The 26,705-nt window shown below is 45.6% G+C and overlaps 1 protein-coding gene across 1 annotated transcript in view; it reads right to left on the bottom strand.

Moving 5' to 3' along the window:
* Positions 1–26,705, bottom strand: part of Kif26b (kinesin family member 26B) — a 541,264-nt gene that overhangs the window by 278,694 nt on the left and 235,865 nt on the right. The window contains exon 4 of the mRNA XM_045152420.1: positions 1,022–1,188. Coding sequence (XP_045008355.1) covers positions 1,022–1,188 — 167 coding nt within the window. The remainder of the gene's footprint in view (positions 1–1,021; positions 1,189–26,705) is intronic.

Here is a 26,705-nt window from a genome sequence, read left to right as displayed (position 1 = left end):
AACAGAATTAACGTTTGTAAGCGTCTTTATGATTCATCACCAGCCATTTTACGCTTCAGATTATGTATTGCTCTCATTGTCTACGTGAGGAAACTGAGGCAGCCCTGTTGGGCTTGAGCCTTCTAACTTCTAGCTGTTGCTATTTATTCCAGGGCCCATTCACTGTGGAGCCTGTGAATCTTAGCACAGAAAATTTTCTAAGGAAGGTTAAGCTTCGAGTATCAAATAAAGACTGAGTCATGGAGACGAAAGCAGAGAAGTCAATCTGCTATCTATTTCTGGCTCTGCGACTAGCCAACTCGAAGTTGAACCTTCCTGGTCCTCAGTTTCCTTGCTTACAAAATAAGGAGCTGGAATTAGACAACCCTACAGTTTTTTTTTTTCCTGATCAGCTGTCACTTGTCTCCAGCTCCGTCTTTGCCACGTTGCTAAAATGAGGCAGATGACATTGTTAAAATGCCTTTCATTTTTGGTTCTCATGGGTTTAAGCTTCATGAGATTAGCTGGATACCCAGTATTTGATAACTATACAGCTCATGCCCAGTATTGGATAATGATATGGCTTGTGCATCAGGGAGGGAAATACTTGACATCTATTTACTAGCTACTTATTAGCCAGTTCGTTTTCTGTAAGGAGTGGATAAGACCAGAAGCACCAGGCTCAGGTCCCCCACCTACAAAGACCATCGTCAGAGCCATGGACTCTGAAAACAGTGGGTCCAAGCCCAGGCAACATCTAGTAATGCCAGGACAGCAGAGCAAGAGGACCGTTGGCGTTCGGTGCACAGAAGCCAAGGATGTTCCCAAGCATCTCACAATGTGCAAAGTGGTCCTCTCCACAAAGGGGTCTGGCTCACAAGGTCAACAGTGCCAGGTTAAGAAACTCTATCTCCAAAGGCCAAGTCAAAGAATGGCTCCCAAGACCCTCTGATTCTTTCAGCTGATGTGGTCCATGTGGGAGGCTCCCCGGCTGGACGCATCCAAAAGAACCCAAGTTGTCCTGGGCGTGAGCATCTCTTACCGCGCAAAGAAGGAAGCAGCCACCGAGGTGCCCGTGGAGGTCTCGCTGGCCACGCAGGAGCCCTGCGAGGTCTGGCCGCTGCTGGCCGTGGGCTTGTCGGCATTGTAGCGGTTCAGCGCAGACTCGGTCAGTCCCTCTCTGCCGGTGTCTGTCATCAGCTGGGAGATCTGACGAGGAAAACGGACACAAAGCTCATGACCTGTGGCTTACACTTCCTGACCACTGTAGCAGCAGGCTGTCTCAGGGGAGGGAACGGGTTTAAGGCCCACCTGCATTTAGTTGCCTATAGGTGCTCAGGGAGTCCGGGGCCATTTTCCAGCATGTTAGCCAAAATACTTCCTTGTTTCCATTTAAAGTAATGGAGTAAAATAACCCCCTGACATTGTAGGATGCATTATGCCTGCCTCTCACCTCCATGGGGAGGGGAAAGTGTTACCCATTAGCCACATACTTTTCATAGCTCAGGATCAGAACGGTGACATCAACTAATGCTGGCTTCTCACCAGGAAAGGCCTCACAAAGAGGGCAGTGGGCACATGAGATTTGGTCTCATGAAGGCAGAAGCAAGCCTGCTTAAGGAACACCATCAGGAAGTGGGCAAAGGGGAAGTCGGCAGCAGCGACACGGAAAGACAGGTGAATTAGAGAAACAAATAAAAAGGGACAGTTACCACGCATTGCCTGTGTTTTTGCATGGAGAGTTTAGAAGGTTTTGCACTTTATCTACATTTTGGTTTTTTAACATAAATAGCTTCCATCTTATTTTTAGTCTTTGGAGGGTGAGATTTGGGGACAAGGTCTCATGTGGCCCAGGCTGGCCTTGAAGTCACGATGTAGCTGAGGCTATCCTTGAACTCCTCATCCTCCTGTCTCCTCCTTCCAAGTGTTGGGATTACACTGTGCACTATAATGTCAAGCTAAAGTATTAGTATATTGTTTTTGCTTTTTAGAGAGGGTCTCATATAATCCAAGCTAGATTCAAACTTGCTAGGCAGCCGAGGCTGGCTTCGTTTTATTTCTACTGAGTGCCTTCATAACAGAAGACCTAAAGGATTGTTGATTCTGTCGACATCCTCATAATATGCTACTGAAAACCACACATCTGCGCGGGGGGGTGGGGTGGGTGAGGATATGGTATAGAAGTATACTTGTGGAGAGTGCTAATCTCATGCCAGATATGGTAATTATGGAGGCAAAGGCTAAGTGTGCAATTTGGTTCCTTTAAAACTTAAGCTACTTTGGGCTAGAGAGATAGCTTATAGTTAAGTGCTTGCCTGTGAAGCCTGAGGACCCGGTTCGAGGCTCAGTTCCCCAGGACCCACGTTAGCCAGATGCACAAGGGGGCGCATGCGTCTGGAGTTTGTTTGCAATGGCTGGAGGCCCTGAAGTGCCCATTCTCTCTCTCTATCTGCCTCTTTCTCTCTCTGTCTGTCGCTCTCAAATAAATAAATGAAAATAAACAAAAAATATTTAACACTTAAGCTACTTTAAAACCAAGATGGTTCAGTGAATCTAGCACTTGCCACACAGGCATGAGTACCTGCATTCAGATCCTGGGGACCTGAGCTGTGGCAAGCTTCCGTAACCCCAGTACACCTTCAGTGGGATGGCAGGTAGAGACAGGAGAATTTTCCTGGAGTTTGCAGACCAGCCAGCTTGTAAACAACGAAAGACCCTGCCTCAAAGGAGGTGAAAGGCGAGGAACAGCACCCAAAAGTCATCCTCCGACTTTGCACGTGTCCACACTCACACACAGACACATCATACACACAAAAAAAATTCAGTCTGCAAAAGAAAATATTAAATAAACAAAAGTACATTACAGATTTTAAAAAAAAAATACAAAAGCAAAACAAGCCTCTGGCCTGCTACAATCCTTAAGTGCTAAGTGGAAACTGTTTCTATTGCGTAGGAAACTCAAGTGCGATCAAGCAGATGCGGGGAATCGCTTCCCTTTGGTAACTGAGCAGGGCGGCCGGCCAGGGAAAGAAAGCCGCGCTAACACTCGGTATGGAAACCTTTGTACTGTTCAGTATTAGCAGAACAGCCTTTTGCTCTGCATCCCATTGACGTGAAACTCTGCTCTGCTTAAATTCCTACTCCAGCTTGGAAAGCTTGGCATTGTTCAGCTGAAGTGCCGCCAGCACCCGCTTTCTTATTCCCATTCATTCTCATTCTCTCGTGCACTGGGAGGAAACTTGACACCTGTCAAAGACACCCGAAACTGGAGAAGGGGCAGGCAGGTCGGCATGCCTGAACCCCACAGGGGTGGCTGCCTGCGAAAGCCCGCTGTATGGCTCCAGGGCTTCCTCTGCTGCCAGCAACTGCCACTCTCCCACAGCGGAGGTGGCCAGGGAACAGGGAGATGTCGCGTATACCCGTCCTCACGGGCTGGTACCGACATGATGCGCTCCCAGAACAAAACTAAACTCCAAACTCATGGTACCCTCTGTGTCCATTAAGAGCTATCATTGCGTTTTGACTCACAATGACATTGGAGGAAAGCCAGTGTGGCCTTTACTTCCCCACTGCTATGATCAAATAGCAGCCAAGAGTGACTGAAGGAAGGAAGAGTTTACGTCTGCTTACAGCTCAAGGTTAGCAGTTGGGCACAGCAGCAGGAGCCTTGGGGTAGCTACTTATTTTAAGAGAGAGCGAACGAGGCAGAGAGAGAAAGAATGGGTGTATCAGGCCTTTCAGCCGCTGCAAACGAACTCCAGATGCGTGTGCATGTGTGACGCTGGGGGCTTGTGTCACTGTGCGTCCGGTTGTGTGGGACCCGGAGATTTGAATATGAGTTCTTTGGCTTTGCAGGCAAGCGCCTTAACTGCTTAGCCATCTCGCCAGCCCGTTCCCTCCTTTTTAGACAGTTTAAGACCCCAGCTCATGGAATGGTGCTGCCCACAGTGAAGGTAGGTCTACCACTGATATTAACCAAATCAAGACAATACCTCAAAAGCATGTGCAGAGGCTAATAACCCCACTGAAATAATCCTTCACAAGTGATTCTAGGTCCAGTCAGTCAATGAATGTGTTGTGGGATCTTTGATGCCTTGCGCACTTTGGTAGGTTCACCGGGTAATTCTCATCCAGTCTTGTTTCTCCTGCCCCAGGCTCTGTGCACGTGCCTATGCTCTCTGTCGGGTAGGCTTCCACGTTCCCTTCAGTATCTGTCCTTGGCCTTAGGGTCCAGAGGTTACGCGCCACAGGACAGCGGGCAAGGGCTGGCTTGCCCATCACCGTATCGCAAGGTCAACATGACGCCTGGCATTCAAAGACATTCAAAACATGTCTGTGACATGAACATAAGCTCTTTTCACAGTCCACTGTTCACAGCTATCTAGTTTGCCTTTCTGAGACTTTTCTAAATAAGAAGATATTTCTTTTTCAAATTTATTTATTTTGTTGGACATATAGCTATGCCCAGTGGTTGAGTGCTTAACCAACATGCGTGAGGCCCTGACTTCCATTCCCAGCTCTGAAAAAAAAAACCCAAAACTCCTTTGAGTTGGATGAAGAAGCAAATAGGATGATACTTCCCCCAGTTCCATCATTTGCAAAGTGTGCTGTTTGGCTCTTCTTTGTGCTAGTTTGGGGATGGAGTGGTCTCTCCCCCTCATCACCACCACCACTCTCTCATTGTTCTTGATTTTTTTTCCCCTTTGTTGAGGGCGGGACCCAAGGCATGCTGGATAAGTGCTCTCCCACTTAGCAACACCCCAAACCCTTCCTTCTCAGTACACTACTTTAGTTTCCCTTTGTATTCTTTCATATGAACAGCCATGTATATTGTGTGCTTAGAATGTTCCCGGCACCGTGGCAGACACGTGGGCAAACACGCCTCGGTGTCCTGAGTACTTCCAGCATTTGCCTCTTTTATCTTTGCGAGTTGCGTTCAGGTCCCTATCAGTCAGTATCCTGGACAAAGACCGTCTGCAGAATAGCTGGGCGGAAGCACCTTCTCAGAGCTCCGTCCGGCTACGTCTTTATCCTTCTGAAAATCACAGGCGCCAGACTTGCTCTCAGTAAAAGCAACTGTAGCTGCTTTGACTACACAATTAAATCCTGTCAGTTCCAGATGACTCTGAGGAGAAAGAGAGAGAGAGAGAGAGAGAGAGAGAGAGAGACTGCTTATCAGATAAACTACCCTGCCTCACCCACATACTAGTATGCAGGCTTCAAGAGCTTTGGGTCTTGGTGGATAATTCTCCCCAGGGAATCATCATCCTGATCACCAAGATAGTTATTATCAAGAACTTACTCCCTTCTACCTTGAAAACTATCACTTGGACAATGCCACCAGTTGTAAATCAATGACCTCATGAATCAAAGGAACAAATATTGCCCCACTGGATGAGATCTGATTAAGAGAGAACTGCCCAGTCCAAATCCCTTCTGTGGCTCTTTACTGGTGGGTAACCTGTACATATATTAAATGGAGGGGCTAAAGATCTCAAACACATCACCTTCAATAGAATGAAGAATTCTGGTATCTCTACTACTGCATTGTGGATAAGCCACTGCCCTCTTCCGAGGCCCAGGGGAAACTATCAACGTTAAGTTATCTAAACAAGGTGACTCTTGTTCCCAGATCTGGATCAGAAAACAGAGTTGCAAAGGAGACAGATAAGTTGCCCAGGGCCATTCAGCCAAATGGCAGCACAGGCCTTGACTCTGTTCTGTTTTGCTTCCTCATACCATCTTCACTTTGTGACTGAAGTGTGCTGAAGAAGCTGAGGACCAGACATATTGGGGAGATCGTTGCTTATCCTTAACCTCATGAAGCTGGGGGGGGCATAGATATAAAAATCTGTAGTCAACCAAAAACATATTTTCTCCCATGCAAAAATAAAAGTGTGTGTGTGTATGTGTAAATACTGCCTGTAGCTTGCTAATGCAGAGGTTTCCTGCCGCATCTTCAGGTATAAAGAAAGCCTCAGTGGGGAGGAGAAGGAGGTGTCCCCGTTCACACTCGCCCAGGGGATGAACAGCAGAGCCAGGGCTGCCGTGAAGACCGGAAGAGGACAGGAGGTCTCTGCTGACATGCTACTGAAGGAAGGGGACCCTGGGCACCCTGGCTTCCACAGTCTCACCCTTCAGCCCTCACTGGTGATCTCCCAGGGGCCCCCTGTCTCTCCACGAACTGGCCTTCTATTGCATCCCTGAGAAACTTGAGGCATTTCTATTTCATGACAGTTGGCACAGCCCCTCTCCCATGGTACTCATTCTGCTCTCAGCTTCTGAGTTTATGTCAGTGGTCTTTCCTCCCCGCCACTGGGGTCCCCTGCCCCATCCTTCATGGGCCAATCCCTAAAGAAGGGACCTACTTTTTTGCTACTAATTTACGAGACTCCGTTCTACTTGCAAACATGACAGCTGACACTTCTGAGCACAAACTCTGGGGGACTAGATTTTCGCCACAGGGTTATGTTGGGTTTGGTTCCGGCTTTCGGCTCTTCAGCTCCATTACATGACTCAACAGTGCATTATTCTCCAAACGCCACCATGTCCCTTGGGCTGTGGAAGGGCTGCTGGTAGCAAATAAAATACAGGGGACAGTTAAGGAACGAGGCTTTGGGAAGAGGGTAAGCACACAGTTGTTGGCACAGCAGCCAATGCGTATGTGTAGGTACACAAGCAGGGTCCTCTCTGTGGGTGGTAAGAGTGCCATGATGTGCCACGGGGCTGCACTGCATTCACTGTGGAGGAACAACGCTTCCCTCCCCATGCTAACCTGAGGGAGGCTCATGACTTTCAGTCACGCTGATTTTTTTGCACTGATACCTCAGCACGAGAAACTCAGAACTTGTCCCGAAAGAAACAACGAATCTGAAGTTTGGTTGAGCTGTTGAACCAGAACAGAGGACATTCAGATCTGATCAACTTGCTTCCCCACTGCAAACCGCAATCTGGGAGCCACTGTCCTTTATCTTCCCCATGAAGGAACCACTCAGAGGTACCAGTGGGGGCCAGCACGGTGGTGGTTCACCTTAAGTGGCTCTACTGACCCAGAAAGCCACCTCCCTTTGATTGTATGAAGACAGCAGGGGACCTCCAAACAGCATCCATGTCCTGAGTAAAGGTACCTGTGATAGGATAGCAATGCTTCCTATTCAGTCTTTGTTGAATGCATTTAACGGCACCCCACTCAAATTCCACAAAATAGCATCTTAATAACATTTTCTCTTGTGCCATTTTTCACTGCCTTGGGATGATCTCTTTTATTGTGATTTGTTATTTACACTGTGAATGTTTCTATGATTTTACAAACAGTAGGTGCTCAATAAGTACTATTGATCGGGGTTAGCATGAATCAGCTCGGGGTGAAGCTCATTTGTCACCCTGGTGTTATCTGGAAGCTTCCACGGTGTTAGTGCTCAGGCTTCTGGACCCCAGAATGCACTGAGACTGAATGAGCTTTCATACAACGCACAGGAGGGAAGTGAACCAGTGAAGAAGAGACCAAACAGTGCACCTTCAGCCTTTCAAAGGTGAGCAGGGTGGAGCAGAGCGTAGATGCTAGAGGAGGCATGTGGACAATGGGCAGCTGGCTGTGGCAGACAAAAGGGTTCCTGCCGCCAGGGACAGATGGCAGCATCTGTTTCCTCCCTGTCTCTTGACCGCATGCTGGTCACTTGAGGACTGTCTGGAGTGCACTGGCAGAAAACCTCTGCATGGCTTCAGGGAGCTCTCACTCTCACCCCAAGGGTGCCTGTCCCCTGCTTCAGCACCTCTCCTCCGGGCATGGAAACGCTTCCTGATCTATGCTGATTTCTCCCGCGGCTGACAAATGAGAAGAGCCAACTTCTGAGCGAAGCACAGACTTGCTCCCACGTGACGCCATCCCCAGTCCAGCTGGCTCTCAGTTCTCCCAGACTTGTCCCCTGGCTCTTGCTGTGGTCCCTGAGCCGACTTGTGGGGTCCAGGTACACATAGTCTCAACCTTTTCTGTCTCTTCCAGAATGACCCAGGGCTGCAGCAACACATGGCAAAGGCAGGAAAGAGAGGAGCCTGTCTTGGGTGGGTTGTGGGATGGGGCAAGAGCTGGTACCAGCAAGAAAGCTCTTGTGGAGGAAGTCTCAGCAAACTGTTGCTCAGTTTGTTTTGCTTGAATGAAATCCACTGAAAACAAAATGTACGTTCGTCCCCTTCACTAAAAGAACTTTTTAACTAAAACAGCAACATAGGAGCCAGGCATGGCAGCACTTGTGCAATCCCAGCACTTGAGAAGCTAAGGCAGGAGAGTCACAAGTTCAAGGTCAGCCTGGGCTACACAACATGACCCCCTCTCAAAAAACCTTTTTTTTTTTTTTTTTGGTTTTTTTTTTTTTGAGGTAGGATCTCACTCTAGCCCAGGCTGACCTGGAATTCACTATGGAGTCTCAGGGTGGCCTCGAACTCACGGCGATCCTCCTACCTCTGCCTCCTGAGTGCCGGGATTAAAGGTGTGTGCCACCACGCCCAGCTTAAAAAAACTTTTTTTAAAAAGGGAAAGAAACATAATGATTCTACTTCTCTGAGTTATCCAGAATAATCCAGACTAGTCAAACTCATGGTGACAAAAGTAAAATGGTGGGCACCAGGGACTGGGGTCAGGGGAGGGTACTAGCGTCTACTGAGTGTTGAGTTCACTTCGGAGGAACAGTGCTGGAGGACGGGAGGTGGTAATATGACGTACAGCAATGGGAATAGACTTAACGCCACTAAACTGTGTATACTGAGAAGTATGGAGGGGGCTGGGGAGATGGGTAAAGTGCTTGCAAGGCCAGCATGAGGACCCGAATGTGAGTTCGAGAACCCATGTGACCCCGCCAGTTGTGACGGTGCACAAGTGCAGTTCCCGTACAGGAGACAGGAGGATCCCTGGGGATCACTGGCCAGCAAGTCCAACCTAATCTGCAAGATCCAGGCCAAGGAGGCTCTGCCTCAAAAAAAAAAAAAAAAAAGTAGGACTAGAGAGATGGCTTAGCAGTTAAGGCTCTTGCCCGCAAAGCCCAGCCACCCGAGACTGATTCCCCAGAACCTACGTAAAGCCAGATGCACAAAGTGGCACATGCATCTGGAGTCCATTTGCAGTGGCTGGAGGCCCTGGTGTGGCCATTCTTTCTGATGCCAAGCGTGGTGGCACATGTCTTTAATCCCAGCACTTGGGGGGCGGGCAGAAGCAGGAAGACCGCCGTGAGTTTGGGGCCACCCTGAGACTTGTGAATTCCAGGTCAGCCTGGACTAGAGTGCGACCCTTCCCTGAGAGGCCAAAAAAGGAAAAAAGTGGATGATGGTGATCCTGAGGAACAAGACCTGAGGTTGTCCTCTAACCTACACTCACACACACACACACACACACGCGCGCGCGCGCGCACACACACACACACACGCACACACACACACACAGTTAACATGGTTCATTTTAGACTACGTGTATTTTATCACACTAAAAATATCCCATAACACTGGAGTTTATTGCTTTCAACCTGCCCCAGGAGTGTTGCGCCCCACGCTCTGCATGTAGATAGAGTGGTCATGAGAACCATCAGTTGGGGATCAATGCCAGAGAAGAAGGTCAAGAACCTGGAGGTTCTCTCCTCCAGTGAATTTGATTCTTCTCTGCACAGGCCACGTCATGTCTGGCAGGGTGGTTATAGTGATAAAGTGACTAGACCCTATGTAGACCATACCTAAAGCCTATAGGAGACGTGGCTGGTCTGAGCCCTCCTTTAGAGGGAATGGAGAGGGGAGGGAGGAAACCCATCAACTCAGCTCTCTGATTACACACAGCCTGGCCCTTGACACTGCACAGGGAATATATCACTCTCCCTTCCCTTCTTCTGCCTGCCACATCACACCTGACGGGCCAACTAGCGTTCTTTCCATAACGTAGACTCCAGAACTGGCATGGGTCAGATCACTTCCCAGATTAAAGGTTTACATTAAGGCACTCAGATAAAGTGATTTGTTTTTCCCAGTATTCTTGGTATATTGTCTTCAGAGCATAAGCACTTGCTTCCTCCACTGAAGCTTGCCCCAGACCTGGCCCCATCCCCGGGGCTTCCATACACACAAATCACCTCTGAGATTCAGGTGGCCTTGAGCCACACAGATAAGCTCCTCCCTGACCACCACCCTGCCCCACCACCACACCAGAAGGCCAAGATGGGAATCTTACATCCCAGGGCTGGATGTTTGATTACCCTTATTATCTTAGCTTGCTTTGGCTATAAATTTTATTAGTGGCCATAAAATTATCCATCCACAGCATTTGACTCAGTGACCTCTTGCAAAAGAGAATTCCACACTAGTGGTAACATAGGGCCTGCAAGGGCCGCCTTTTCTTCCCCATTAATTTATAGCCGTACCTTCATCCACGTTCCTCCCTGTGTGATGAGACTCAGCAAACAGAGGAGGCTGTTCCATGTCATCACACCCGTTATCGAGGCTTAAATCTGGCCCCTCAGCACCTAAGAGCTGTTTGCTTTCATTCTTTGTATTGATTGGAGGTAAAGGGCAGGGCCACCCGCGTGCCACAGGAAGGACCCGGAGCACACGGAGAAGCGCAGGGTCCGCTGGCATGCTTAGGCAACTCCTTTCCACCCGGCCCTTCCGACAAGCGCAGCTGAGGGCACGGTGCAAATGCGTCTTTGTGAAGGCTCCCTGATGGTGAAGGATGGAGTCCCCCCATCAAGCTGGGGGTGTTTCAATATGTTCATTTTGGTCCATCTTGTTGACATGCTGAATCACAGTACTCTGACTGCATTATGTTTAATGATGTGTCTCAAAGTAGTTGCAGTGATATATCAATGTCACAGGCTAAGACAAGGTGTCCAGTTGACATGATGAGAGAGCTTTGAGGAAGGGGCACCAGTGTCCTCAGGGGTCACCATCACAACCATGACCCAGGTTATAGGTAGGGCTGTGTGTAACCCTGACAACCACACTGTGAAGCCAGCATCGCTGTTATCTGTAAGGGCACCAACTCCGGCGCATGGAAAAGGCCTGGAGCGGGGAATGCCACTGACCTGGGTCTCCTTCTATCCTTGAGATTACACTGTGGAGATCATGCCCAAAGAACATACACACTCCGTGGCCACGGCTGTCCCTTCAGAGGACAGCTAGTAGACAATGATTTAACAAAGAAAAGATAGATGTCTCTGGATGCACTAAAGATACACACACTCTCTCCCACACACATTATTTTATGATCAAATAAAAATAAAGCCAAGCCGGGCATGGTGGCACAAGCCTTTAATCCTAGCACTAGGGAGGCAGAGGCTGGAGAATCGCAGTGAGTTCAAGGCCACCCTGAAAATACAGAGTGAATTCCAGGTTAGTCTGAGCTAGAGCGAGATCCAACCTCGAAAGAAACAAGAAAGAAAGAAGGGAGGGAGGGAGGGAGTTAGGGAGGAAGGAAGGAAGGAAGGAAGGAAGGAAGGAAGGAAGGAAGGAAGGAAGGAAGGAAGGAAGGAAGGAAGGAAGGAAGGAAGGGAGGCCAAATGGTCTGAAGCTTGATATGATTGATTTCGCTTTCAGTTTGCAACTGAGCAAACTCAGACTCAACAGTCAAGGTGAAATCCCAAGCCAAGTCACAATTGGGCCACAAGGTATTTGTTGTCCAAGACCTGGGGCTACATATGCCTTTCTTCATGCTTCACATCACTCTGGATATTGGCCTTGCTAGTGGTAGAAGGTGACCATTGTTCCCCCAATGTATAGCTGAGAGCCAGTGCCCTAGAAAGCAGGAAATAGCGTGTTCTCTGTACACTCAGTGACCAGGGCACTCCCTCCAACACTCCCAAACCTTTCCTGTGAAATCAGAGTGTCTGTTCTGCTGTTTTGGTGGTGGTGGGTTTTGTACTGGGGATAGAAGTAAGGCCTCATACACGCAAGCATATGTTCTACCACTGAGCTACAACCTGCCCGTTTCACTTTGTAACTGCCTATCTCCAGTCTCTTCCCAGTAAGACGGTAACTCTGCAAGGGCTGCAATTAGATCTGTTCTCGGTTCTACCAGCTCAGAACCATGTCTGCAAATGGAATGCATCTAATAAATACATTAATGAATATAGTACTTAGAAAATACATGTAAATAAAAATGAATTTAATCTCACTGGTGTGGGGCTGCAGGGGTTTTTTGTTTAGTTTTTAATGATAAAAGGTTACTTTTACCTATTTTCAAAAATTAGGAATAAGGGCTGGAGGGATGGCTTAGTAGTTAAGGCATTTGCCTGCAAAGCCAGAGGACCCAGGTTCAACTCCCCAGGACTCATGTTAGCCAGATGCACAAGGTGGTGCATGCATCTGGAGTTCATTTGCAGTGGCTAGAGGCTCTGGTGCACCCATTCTCTCTCCCTCCCTCCCTCTTTCTCTCTCTCTCTCTCGCTCGCTCACTCTCTCTGTCTTTCTCTTTATCAAATAAATAATTTTTTAAATTAGGAATAAGGGCTAGAGAAATGGTTTAGCAGTTAAGGCATTTGCCTACAAAGTCAAAAGACTCAGGTTCGATTCCTCAGGGCCCACATAAGCCAGATGCACAAGGTGGCATATGAGTCTAGAGTTTGTTTGCAGCAGCAGGAGGCCCTGGCATGCCAACTCTTTCTCTCTCTCTATCTTCCTTTCTCTCTCTCTCTCTCTCTCTCTCTCTGTCTCTCAAATAAATAAATAAAAATAAAATATTTGAAAAATAGGAACAAGGTGACTAGGTGAAGCATTAACCAACCAAGCATGAGGACCAGAGTACATCCCTCACACCCATGTAAAATACCAGGCGTGACAGCATACCCCGTAATCCCAGCGCTGGGAAGGCAGAGGCAGGTGAGGCCCAGAGCTTGCCGGCTACCTTATCTAGACCAGTTGGTGATGCCTGGGTTCAGTGGGAAACCCTGTTTCAAAAACAACAAAAAAAAAAAGTGGAGAACAATATAGGAAGATACCCAACATTGACCTCTAGCTTCTAATATGCACACGAACACATGTGGACACGCACCCATGTACACATACGTGGGGCCACACACAAGCACACATGCACACACACGTGTAACACACACACACACACATACATATGAAAAGAGATAAGAATAGGGTACACAAAGCTTTCTATTTCAATAATAATAAAGTATTTCAGCATATGCTTAATTCAATAATTGTGCCAAGACAAGACAAGTGACTGCATTACAGAAAAGAAAGGACAAACAAGGGACAAAGGGAAACAGAGGAAAACGGCAAGTCAGATGGGAAGAGGAGAGCGGAGAAGGGTAGTTGTTCCTCTCCACTGGCTTGATGGCAGCATGCACCAGCCACAGCCGGAGAGCAGGAAGTCTCTGGAAAATGGGACAAAGGATCCCAGGAAGACAGAACCCAAGAGAGGGGAAGGCAGCCCAGAGGCTGAAGTCTCACCACCCTGCCCCAGTTTCTCCTTATACCAGACACACATGCCAGTTACCCTCGGTGCCCTCAGGGGCTTGAAGATTCACAAAACAGAGCGATCTTAAAAGACCCATTTCACAAAAGCGAGCCATCTCTCTTCCATTTTTCCATTTTCAAAAACAGTCCTAACCTTGGAAGAAAAGGGCTTGACATATCTGAAGAGCTGGGCACTTGCTTCATGTAACTTTTACAGAACGGAGTTGCGTATTAGTTATGCTGCTGAGGGAAATCACAATAGGATTAAGACACTGCACATTAGATTAGCTGGAAACTGCCGCAGCATTTCATTCTAATACAGATCATGGCCTTTTCCATTTATGTTTAATTGGCTGTGTTTTCTTGTCTGTAGAGGTCATCATGATACATCTCTAAGAAGTCATCCCTTCTCGGGGTCTGTCGTTGCTCTTCATCTAAATCTGGACTAATGCTTGGAAAACTTACTAAGAAACCAGTAGAGCACTATGGCCTGGAATTTAAAAAGGTGCATTTGGGCTGGAGAGATGGTATAGTGGTTAAGCGCTTGCCTGTGAAGCCTAAGGATCCTGGTTCAAAGCTCAATTCCCCAGGACCCATGTAAACCAGATGCACAAGGGATGCATGCATCTGGAGTTCATTTGCAGTGGCTGGAGGCCCTAATGCTCTCTCTCTCTCTCTCTCTCTCTCTCTTTCTCTATCTGTTGCTCTCAAATAAATAAATAAAAATAAACCAAAAATTAATAAAAAACAAACAACAAAAGAACTTATTTTTAAAAGGTACATTTTTTATAGGTGTCCCACTTCCTCATATTTTGTTTCATTTTTGCATTCTTACTCCAAGCTGTAAGTGTCCTACCAAAGCCTGAGGAATGATCAGTGAGCTGCATGAAAAAGCAACTCTGCATTCTCGGCAAAAGTGAGGAAACAATGCCAGACACCCAACAATGGCATGCATGCATGTGTGTGTGCATGCGCGTGAGCAGCCAACACACATGCATGTGCATGCACGCTCACAGGGTGCCAGGGATGAGGAGGACAGCCATACAAGGCACAGGGGTGAGCGAGGCCTGCAGGTGCTGGAACCGAGACACCAGAAACACTGAGAACATAGGTCTACGAGGCCTGGATCGGCCAGGGAACATGCTTTTCCTTGTCTGAGGTCATTCAAGAAAGCTGACGGCACTGGCTCTAGATGGCATGATTTCACCCTGCTCTGACCTGGTCAACTCGCATCACAGGCAGGAAGGAAAGATGCCCAAAGTGGAGATAGGCTGAAGAAAATGGGATTGCCACTGTTGTTCCATTTCCTTCCAAAGATGTGTCAGACATTGCGTCCTCAGTAAATGCTGTATGTCTAAGAAGAATTCTGGGCCTGGCTGGTTTAGAAGAACCATGCTTTGGGCCCATTATTTCTCTACTCAGCCCCCATTTCCCCAGTGGGGAGAACTGGTCCATGTAGAAGAACATGAGATGATGTAGCTGAATGTGTTTTGTAGTTGTGAAAGTCACAATGAAATCGAAAAGTAGGACATTGTGAAATGATCACACGTGTAAAATATGTCCCTGTTTTCACAGTTCAGTGGCCTTCATGCCAAACCTTATAAACATGTCTGTGACGTCAACTGAAACATTTCCCACCAGTGTCTGATATCAGTGTCACCGATGGCAAACTGGAAACTGACTTGGTTCAGTCAGCTGCTTGTCCCAGAGCAATGATGCTCTCTGTGCCTTATGTGGTTTCAGTTCTGACTTGATTGCATATTTTCTGTTTACCCACTGCAGAAATGGTGAGCCCTACACAATCCAGAAAAAAAAAAAAATTTTTTTTAAAGTAGAGCTGGAAAAGTCCTGAGATGTATTATAGGTCAATTTTCATGCGTCTGTTGATGCATATCAAAAAAATATGTCACAGGACTACTCCAAAATGATTAAAAAAATCTCAGAAATACAGAGAAGGAGAAAAACAGCATCTGTAGGTAAGCATTAAGCCAGCAGCTCAGTTCTACACAAATGGCCAGCTGTGGGACCTTAATTAAGTCAATTAACCTTTTAACATCTTAACTCCCCAAATCAGAAATGTGCCAAAAGCGGTATTAACTAGAGGCACTTTCAAGCATCTTTCTCTCAAATAAAAAAAAGGAAAAAAGGGGCTTAAGATTCAAACCCAATGCTCTAAACCTCTCGCCATCAACCCGTGCACAAGGAGACAGATGTGGGAGGGCTCACTAATCTAAAGATGTTTGAAATTGTCCTACTGCCCCCCTCTGAGTCCAGGATCACTTACTCTACCAAGCTAGAAAATTAAACTTTCACACCACTCCAGAACTCACAGAACTCATCAGGGTTGTTTAGTGGGAAGCTCTAGGTCACTGATTCTAGTCAGGACTGATCCTAATCTTGTTACCAGACCCATGACATTTTGCCTCTGGTGGTTTTCTAAACTAGTCTACCCAGTGAACCTGGATGACTAATAAGATTTACTTGTTTACATGTGTATGTCTTCTATTCTGATTTAAGAAAAATAGCACTAAGGATGCTTTAGAAGTCTGAGATCATGTTCAGGTATTATTTCCTTAAGTCTGTATTCTCAAATTTTTATTCATTTATTTTTTAAGTTATTTTATTTATTTAGTGTATGTCAGAGAGAAAGAGAGGATGGGCACACCAGGGCCTGCAGCTGCTATAAACAAACTCCAGATGCATGTGCCACCTATGCACCTGGCTTACGTGGGTCCCAGGGAATTGAACCCGGGTCCTTTGGCCTTGCAGGCAAATGCCTTAACTGCTAAACCATCTCTCCAGCCCCTCAAAATTTAAAATATAATATTTCGAATGTTATAACATATCTGACATTTTAAAATCCTGGCTCTCATGAATTGTAAAACAGAATTCCAAAGTCCATTTTTTTGCCTTTGTCAAATTTTTTTCAACCTGTCCAATATCTCAGTGTCCCTGTGCTTTTACAAAAAAGAGAAAGAAAGAAAGAAAGAAAGAAAGAAAGAAAGAAAGAAAGAAAGAAAGAAAGAAAGAAAGAAAGAAAGGAAGGAAGGAAGGAAGGAAGGAAGGAAGGAAGGAAGGAAGGAAGGAAGGAAGGAAGGAAGAAAGAAAGAAAGGAAGGAAGAAAGAAAGCAAAGATGCAGAGGTTTTGTGTGAGCTGACACTAGAAAATTGTAATCTCACTGTATCTTCACTACATATTCGGCTTTTCTTTCGTTCTGTTTTTCTGTTGTGGCTTATAACATTCCATCCAGTGTCCTGATTTCTTCACTTGGTGGTTCTACTCAAATTTCTTTTCTATTCAAGACGTTGCTTTTTCTGTCCTATTGTGTATGCTATTGCTTTTCCCCAAGCTCAGTTATACTTTCCACTTGTTGGAACTTTGTAATATGGGTCAGGCCCAGCAAAGTCAATACCAGCGAACTTACTGGGAGCATATCTAGCTAGATTTCCCTTAGCTAACAAACTAGGGCCGGCAAGAATGGCATTCCCCAACACCTCAGGGATGCCAGCCAGCGTACTTTGTTCCCAAACAGAGTTGGGCCTGCAAGTTCATCTCTGCTATATCTGCCCTTCTGTTACAATCCTTAAGTCCCTGGGGCCTGCTGTTTAAAACAGAGCTGATCTTTTCGGATTCTTGTCTTTCATACACGCCTGAAAAGCTATTCACCTTCTCCCAAGTTGAAAGACTCCAAGCTGCACTGAAAATTCAGCCATGTTTGTTGCATTTCCCCCAAAATTGAATTATTCTCTTAACCACCTTTTCAGAGAAAGCAACGGGATCTCAACTAAGTCTGTCATTTTTCCTCTGCCCCCACAAATCATGACTCTCTATCCTCGGCAGAAAGCAACTTCAAAGTCTATGGTGTTTTCCTGGATGTGGGGCAGTGGAACAAACAGTGCCCGGTTCTCACATCCAGGGTCTAGAATCAACCAGGCCATCTCGGAAAGAAATCTGGGCCCAAAGCTGCAAGTTTCGGTGCAGACAGAGGGCAGCCGCACCTGCAGTAACCTTTCCCCAGCACAGCCAGCGGCATCTCCATTTTGGAAGGTCACTTCCAAGAGGGCAAGAAGTAAGCCTTCTCTTTTGTAGTTACCTTTCCAACCCTGAACAGTCTGCTTAGCAGAAGTGTCAAAACGACACTATTTTACTAGAAACAGGGATGGCTACCAGCAGAGTCAACATGAGAGCCAGAGGAAAACAGCATGCACACATTTTGTAAAGACTTCGTAGTTTTTGCTCCAGAGCCTGAGATGAAGCCAAAGTAAAGAAAGACAGACAGACACACACACACACACACACACACACATGTTTCTTCTGGCACAAAGCAAACTCAAACAGTGTCTCTGAGAAAGAATGAAAACTCTTCACCTGAGAGAAAGAAATAGCTAATAAAATATACACAGACTGAATTGAGGGTCAGTAAAACAAAGCCGCTGAGGAAATATATAAAAGAACTTGAAATCAAATTAGTCCTATAGGAACACAGGCACATGAATGAAGGAATGGAGATGCTCTCTCTTCCCCTATAGAACTTTAAGACCAATCACAAAAGCCAGCCATCTACAATGACTCCATTGTATACCTATCAAAAGGGAGCGATGTGCCAGGTACAAGGAAACTTCACCATAAGGGTTTTTTTTATTTATTTATCTATTTGTTTTAGTGTTTGTGTGGATATGCATGTTCATGTGTGTGAGTGCATGTGTGTGGGGTACATACATATATGTGCATGCATGTGTGTGGAGGTCAAAGGTCAGTATCAGGTGTCCTCTTCAGTGGGTAGCCATTTCATTTTTTTTAAATTTTGTGGTCATTATTTATTTATTTATTTATTTGAGAGCGACAGACAAGAGAGAGAAAGAGACAGATGAGAGAGAGAGAGAGAGAGAGAGAGAATTGGTGTGCCAGGGCCTCAAACAAACTCCAGACTTGTGCACCCCTAACGTGGGTCCTGGGGAATCGAGCCTCGAACTGGGGTCCTTAGGCTTCACAGGCAAGCGCTTAACCACTAAGCCATCTCTCCAGCCCAAACCATTTCAGTTTTGGGGGGCAGAGTCTTGTACTGAACCTAAGCAAGCTGACCAGGAAGGCCTAGAAAGTCTCCTGTCTCCTCCTCTTCAGCAATGGGACCACAGGTGCACACAATGATGTCCAGGTTTTACCTGTGTTGGATCCTCACGCACAACAAGCCCTGTACCTACAAAGCCATTTCCCCAGCCCCATCAACCAAGCATCTTGCCGGCATCCAAACTCCTGCAGCCCTAGACTCACTGGAATGTCCTTCCGTGAATGCCTCAGACAGACTTTACCCTACAGTGAACCCAGCGTGGCTCACCCCTGCCTACACTCTCAGTTGATTTCTATATACAATAATCTTCAGTGTTAGATATCTGTGATAATCCTATGTCTTTCTCCTTTTGGGTTCATGTAACTTAAAATATTTCTTACTACTGCCCTTCGAGTACAATGAAACATGTCCCCGAATGCTGGTTCAAGCAAGAACCAAGCTTGCTTGTGATAGCAGACTATCAATTTTGAACTAGTCACTGGGAAGGAAAAGGCGGTATTTATGAACTAAGCTTCGCTTTCAAATTCTGCACCAACTTCCTTCCAATCCAGGTCACCACAGGGACCTTTTGCCACATTTGAGGGTCAGACATGAAAAGGCAGTAGTGGGAATGAGAGGCGTGGGCTCTCTCTCCGGAGAGCCTGCCAAGCCCCGCAGACAGGAGAGACTCAGACGAAGGCACCCCGTTTAAAGGAACTTTGTTCTGTGGGTGCTTTGTTTAAATCCCAGAGTGGGAGATGGCCCACAATAAGCCGCCTGAACCTTCTTTTTTCTTGGTAATTCTCCAGTTGAAATACAGTATGTGGGAGTTCTTTCAACAGCAGTTATGAGGCCTTTTCAAAGACCAAATTTGAATGCCCCACAGTTACCAAGGGGGAGTAGAGCTACCCAGCCTCACCCTTCTGAGCCTCTTCTGGGGCCTCCTGGGAGCCTCCCAGCCTCCCCAGCCCACTGGCAGGAGCCCCCGCCCTGGGACACCCGCCCCTGTCCCCCACATCCCACCCTGCAGACTGCTGCGGTTTGCATTGCTTCTTATCTGTTGCAAGCTGGAGTAATAAGAACAAACTCAGCTAACCTAAATTGGTCCTTTGTTTGCCATTATCATAAAATTTTTATGTAGGAACTAATAAAAACACGTTTTACGCGCACAGTTACATGGGTTTACACAGGCAATAATACCCAGCAAGTTATATCCATAAATTCAGTTATAGACACTTAGGAATAAATATTTTATCTTCCCCAGTGTTTTCATTTATTGGAAGGAAGGTGTGAACATGGAGGTAGATGGCTGGTCCGTGACTTCTGAGAGCCCACAAGACCCCTGCTTGCCTCTCTGTGGGGCCAAATAGGTTCTCTCCAAAGTTTCTGGGTAATTTTCACAATTAGTTAGCATCTTAAGAACTCAGACCTCGCATCTACCACCTAGATGGAACACTTTCATAAAAGGTTTCTAAAAATAAAGTAACTTTTGAAATGAGTGTAGGATTTTCTTCAGACTTTAAAACAGCCAACAAAAAGATTCAATTCTCTTCCCAACTAGGACTGCGGGGCAGATTTACAATAAATTTAACCAAAGAAGCTTTAATTAAGTCAAAATCCAACATCAACAATAACAAAAAAAGTGCGGGGAGGGAATCACTGACTACTCAGTTTTCCCTTTGGTCATTGGCTTTAAAACACATGATATGAAATACATGGGATTTGCTCTAAGGTTCCCTTGTACTTAGAGTGCAGCTTTCCAGTAGAAATGCAATAGGAACCAAAAGTGCAAGCATATGCATTGCTTTTGACTTTCTAGTAGCCATATTTTAAAAGTTCAAAGAAAGAGGTGAAATTAGTGTTTTTCATGGTTTTATTTACGAGAGAATGGGAGTGCCAGAGCCTCTTGACTCTGCGAATGAGCTCTACATACATGTGCTACTGTGTGCCTCTGGCTTTACATGGATCCTGGGAAATCAAGCCTAGACCATCAGGCTTTGCAAGTAAGCCTGTTTATGCACTGAGCAATCTCTCTAGCCCCCTGAAATTAATTTTAATAACATTTTATTTAACCCAATATACTCAAGATATCATTCACTATGTAGTCACTATTATTTAAAACTTGCTACATTATTTTTCACAGGCTGTCTTTAAAGTCTAATAAGTATTTTACATGTGTAGCACAAATCAGTTCAGACAAGCCACATCTCACACAGTCAGTATGTTCATATGGCTGATCATCGCTATGCTGGATAGCACAGGTATCTCTAAAAAATTAAACCTCAACTGGCCTAGGAAAAGATCTTAGAGCATAAGAAAAACTTTACTATTTATGTTATTTAAAGAAGTTTCTTTTCAGTGCTGGGGATTGAATCCAAGGCCTCGCATATACGAGGCAAATGCTCTGTCTCTGAGCCGCCTCTCATTGCCGCCCCCTGTGTGGTTATTCTATATCCTGTAAGACTGTGAATTTAGAATACTATGAACCCAGAATTGATTACTAAAGTTATATGTCATTCTAAAGGTCTGCCTTTGTTGTCTATAACTCATTGTTAGATAAGCCAGAAAAAAAAAAATACTTAACAGTAGAACAGAAACCCTAAACCAGTGGTGACTAGAGGTGCATTAGAAAGTGTCACCTTTCTGTTCCTCTATCAGTTTCAGGCCCCTGAAGCCCCTCAAATGCTGCCCACAGTTTCCCTTCCATTTAAATTGCATCCTTGGAAAATGAGGGCTCTTTTTTTTTTAATTTTTAAAAAGTATTTTATTTATTTGAGAGAGTGAAAGAGGCAGATAGATAGATAAATAGATAGATAGATAATAGATAGATAGATAGATAGATAGATAGATAGATAGATAGATAGACAGGCAGACAGACACACAGAGAGAGAATGGGCATACCAGGGCCTCTAGTCACTGCAAATGAATTCCAGACGCATGCGTCACCTGGTGCATCTGGATTATGTGGGTACTGGGGAATCAAATCTGGATCCTTAGACTTCACAGGCAAGCATCTTAACCTCTAAGCCATCACTCCAGCCCATTACTTTTCTTGGTGACATTTTTTAAAGACATTATTATCAGATTTCCACAATCTTTTGTTAAAAAAATGTTTTATTTTTATTTATTTGAGAGAAAGATAGAGAGCATGGGCACACCAGGGCCTCCAGCCATTGCAAATGAACTCCAGATGCATGTGCCACCTTGTGCATCTGGTTTATGTGGGTCCTGGGGATTCAAACCTGGGTCCTTTGGTTTTGCAGGCAAATGCCTTAACCACTAAGCCATCTCCCCCAGTCCTTCACAACCTTTAAAAATTTGCCTCTCGTTTCATCCTCCCACATTCCCTCTGATTCTTTGATACTAAGTAGACATTCATAAAGGGCATTCTGAAAAGAAGTTCTGGGTGAAAGTGAGGGACTGTAGCTCTGATATTTCAAAGTATCAACAATTTATTGAGTTTCCCTTCTGACTGAATGTTGCCACCTAAATAATGTCAATAATTCTAAGTCTGTATCATGTTTTGCAAGTGTCTTCCTTGACAGGCTACTGCACCTAACATTGCATATTGATGCATGTTAGGCAAGCTGCTCTGGAGGACAGGGACCAGAGTTGCTGAGTATACTTTTTACTGAGCTAACCACAGCAATGCCTACATAGAAATGCTTAATTATCACGACTGTCAAGACTACTGATTCATAACATGCATAGAAGTACTGGGATGACAGCTCCAAATAAACATAAGGGTCACAAGTGTGTGGTCTTAATAGGAAACGAAGATTCTCAAAATGATATTTTCCCCCTTCAAGGTTCAAGGCAAGTCCTTAGCCACAGGTCATCATGACAACAGGGGACTTTGAGAAGGATCTCAAGGATGTGAAAAACACACTCTCCACTCCAGCGCTAGGGGAGCAGGACAGAAGCAGATATCTGGCCAGCCAGCCCAGTCTTCCCAGCAAGTTCCATGCCAGCGAGAGACCCTGACTCAAAATAAAACGAAAAGAAGCAAGCAGGAAGACAGGAAGGAAGGAAGGTAGGAAGGAGGGAGGGTGTAGGGAGCTAATGCAGACGCCATTACAAGATGGCGCTGGCTTCCTGCCAGTCTTGAGGTAAACAATTCCTTATTTAGGCAGCGCCTTGGCGCCAACCTCCCTTGAGGTTGCGCATGTGCTTGACGCACCTTGTCCCGAGCCTATCCCGTGGCTCCTGTGGGCGGGTGAGCCTATGGCAGCCAATCAGCAGGCGCCCCGTAGTATTCTGCCCTATAAAAGCAGCTACACTCCTGCACCCCTCGCCATCAGCTTTCCTGTTAACCAAGAGGCTTTCCAATAAAGTGTGATCAAGAAGGATCTTCGTCTGGTGGTCGTTCTTCTCCTGCAGGACAGGGGGCTCGCCCCAGGAAGGAGGGAAGGAGACAGCATCTAAGGAATGACACCTGAGGTTGTCCTCTGTTCATACACACACACACACACACACACACACACAAAATAAGATGATTAAGTACAATTGAATCCCAGAATTTCCCCCTATGTTGCAGTGGGAAACAATTCTATGAAAAATGTTGGGGGGGGGATTGAAATATGGATGATATACAAAATTATTCATCAGTGTTAATTTTACTGAACTGGATAACTCTATTCTGTCTACTCAACAAAATATGCTATTCCCAGGAAGTGCGTAATGAAGCATAAACGCTCATGGTGCATGTATCTTATCCCTCAACTGGTTCAGACAAACTAATTAGTAGTTACTTAGGTCATGGAATAAAGGTGTCCTTTGTGCTTTTTAAAAATATATATATATTATTTGTTTATTTATTTGAGAGAGACAAAGAGGCAGAGGGGTAGAGAATGGGCATGCCAGGGCCTCCAGCCACTGCGAACGAACGCCTGACACATGCACCTCTTGTGTATCTGGCTTACGTGGGTCCTGGGGAATCAAACCAGGATCCTTTGGCTTTGCAGGCAAATGCCTTAACTGCTAAGACATCTCTCCAGCCCCCTTGGTGCTATTTTTATTCATGCAACTTTTCTGTAAGTTCAAAGTTATTTCTAGGAAACACACACACACACACACACACACACACACGCACACCACACACCACACACCACACACACACACACATGCATTTTGCTTCTCTTCAAAGATGAAAAATGGTAGGGGAAATTGCCAAATTTTTCCTTCAGGACTATAAAAGATAATCTCTTGTGCTCTCTACCTAGTTTTCATAGTAACCTCTTGCCTTTAATGTAAAAGAGGTCTAGGATTTTCTCAGCTTGGTTCTGCTCTGGTAAGGGCCCACTTCTTACTAATCACCACTGTGCTTGCTAAGAGGTTGGGCTCTTCTGCTGGACCCCTCCTTGGCTTAGGATGCAGAGCATGGGACTTGGAAGCAGACCACAGCTATGTTGTTTGCCTTTATTTTCCTAGGGAGACCCTGGAGTTTCTGTCAATGGTTAAAGCAATCCTTACAGTGGTTTGGACCACTGATAAGACCCTCAATGAGGCCTGGCTGCCTATACCTCTGCCACCCACAGCTAGCTTTACTTTATGGAGGGTCAAGGCACCTATGAGAACTGGTTTGTTAAGGCATTTTTATTGCCTTGGCCACCCTAGCTGCACCCCCAGAAATTCCATTTACTCTGAACCAACCTAATCCTTTAGTTTATCATTGCACCTTTTCATGTAAAGAGGACCATGGGAACAGAGCGGGGTCAAGCCTTAAAGGTCAACAAGGCCACCTCCTCTTCGGATGCAGGGGTATTTCTCAGGGTCTTCAGTCCTCTGGTCCCTTCTGGAATCTTCCAGAGCTTGTAACTCTCAACTTTGCACAGCAGCATGTCCCTTGATTGGGTAGCTCTGATTGTAAAGGTTCTTTGCCAGTCATCCAGACACTGCTTCATGAAAATGAAAGCAATTTGAAGGCAGGGAACTCACCTCCATTACCTTGAGAGCAGGCACACAGGAAACAGGCTGAGGCTAGAGCAGACAGTTAACAGATAGCCTACACACACCGAGTCTCCTTTTAGTCTCAGGAGTAGTTAAAAGTTGCGCCCACTGTACCTTTCAAATGACAGTGCTTCAACTATGTATAGATGCTCTTATTCTGTTTTCCACCTATCCAGCCTAAAGCCCCCCCCACCCCCCATAACCATGCCTCATACTGCACACGTTTTAAACTGTGGTTAATAACTGATATTAGCCTACCTTTGCTCATTTGCAACCATTCATTTGATCAGCTACTTATTCATTCCTTTCCAAAAGGAGTTTGTAGCTTTTCAGAATGGGCAAATATAATAAAATGAGTAAAGTAGTTATTAACATATGGAAAATAGGTTCAAGAGGAGAAACCTAACATGTCAAAGGAGAATTCCATTCTGCTCTTGATCACAAAACATAATTCTAAAGTTCTTGGCACAAAGAGGGAGGGGAAGCAGGAGTGTCATAACTCCTTACTAGGCTGTCAAAGACCACTCCCTCAGGAGGGACAAGGTTAGTCCCTGTACCAAGGACAAGTCTGTCAGTGGAGGGCACAGCAAAGAGAGAACACTGAGCTACAAAATGGACTGGCTGTTCTCAAGCACGCTGCAAATAATGAAGCAAAATGAAAATAGTGATGTATGATGGAACCTTAAAGGCAAAAGATGAAAACATAATTGAGAACAGTGGGCTGGGGAGATGGCTCAGGGCTTAAAGGCACTTGCTTGCAAAGCCTGTCGGCCCAAATTTGATTCTCTAGTACCCACATAAAGCCAGATGCATGAAGAGGCACACACATTTGGAGTTTATATGCGATGGTAAAAGACCCTAGAGCATTCCGATACTCCTCTCCTATCCTTTCTTCTTTCTCTTTCTCTCTCTTTCTTCTCAAGTAAGTGAATAAAAATATTTTTAAAGTGAAATATTTTTAAAGGGAAGCTGTGCATGGTAAGACACACTTGACATCCAGCATGTAAGAGGCTGAGATAGGAGGACTACAATGAACTCAAGGCCAGCTTTAGCTACATAGGGAGTTCTTAGGCAAGCCTCAAACACAGTGAGACTTCTGTCTCAAAAAGAGAGGAATTGGGCTGGAGGGATAGCTTAGCGGTTAAGGCATTTGCCTGCAAAGCCAAAGGACCCAGGCTCAATTCCCCAGGACCCACGTTAGCCAGATGCACAAGGGAGTGCACGCATCTGGAGTTCGTTTGCAGTGGCTGGAGGCTCTGGTGTGCCCATTTTCTCTCTTTCTCTCTCTTTCTCTGTCAAATAAATAAATAAATAAAACATTCTTAAAAACCATTTTAAAAAAAAGAGGGGGTTAGGTTGATTTGATCCAAATGTGTAACTGTTTCCTTCAATATTCTAATTTTATCCAAATGTATATCTTAGAATACTTAATTTATTAGTCATCATTTAAATAACTGTCCCTTAACAAAACTGTTCCTCCTCTTGGATTCTGGGCCCTGAAAATAAAACTGTCTACGAATATACTCTCCTGTGATCCTACATTCTTCATTAAGTGGTTTTGGAAATGGTAGAGGCCAGATAAATCAAAGGTAAAGTCAGGATTTTGTTACAAAAAGGACCCTAAACAAGATGTCACAGTCCTGCTGCTAAGCAGGAAGAGCAGATACCCACCCATAAATCCAGGATTTCAGGCAGGATGTAGTTTAGGGAGGGCAAACTGTCACAGTTGTTAATTTTTACATCACTGTTAGCTAAAAAATATCTCCCCTGTTCTGCAGATTAAGAAGCTGAGGCCCGGAGAACTTTAACAAAGGTCACCGAGCTAGAAATATCCAACGAAGGATCTAAATGTCAGGCTGTCTGGCTCCGCATGTGCCCTTTGCCCATTCTACCGCCTGCCTCCCTGGGACTCATGAATAATTCAATGTCACCTTGGTAGGATGACCTGACCATGGAGCTCCAGGAGTTCACCAGGCTACCCCGAGAGGAAAGACAACTTTAGACTGCCTAGCTAGTAAAGATCTAAAACTTAGTTTTCCTAGGGGAAAAAAAAAATGCCCTGGTCAGTAACATTTGCCAAGTTCCCCGGTGTAAATGTAGGCATGTGGCAAGGTGTGGACTATCCCCCAAAGCTCCGCAGCACTGACTGCAGTGTTGGGGACCAACTATCCCTCAAAGACCCATGCACTATGGCTCTGGCCCTAGCCTGGAGCTACAGGGAGCAGGTAGAAAGTTTCAGAGGTGGGGTCTAGTGGGAAGATGTTAGGTTATTAGGGGTGTGCCCTTCAAGGTGAC

The sequence above is a fragment of the Jaculus jaculus genome, chromosome 1, assembly GCF_020740685.1.
Source record: "Jaculus jaculus isolate mJacJac1 chromosome 1, mJacJac1.mat.Y.cur, whole genome shotgun sequence".
In the NCBI taxonomy this organism is placed as follows: Eukaryota; Metazoa; Chordata; class Mammalia; order Rodentia; family Dipodidae; genus Jaculus; species Jaculus jaculus.
Note: the sequence above shows the minus strand (reverse complement) of the source record. Positions and strands in the feature narration are given on the sequence as shown.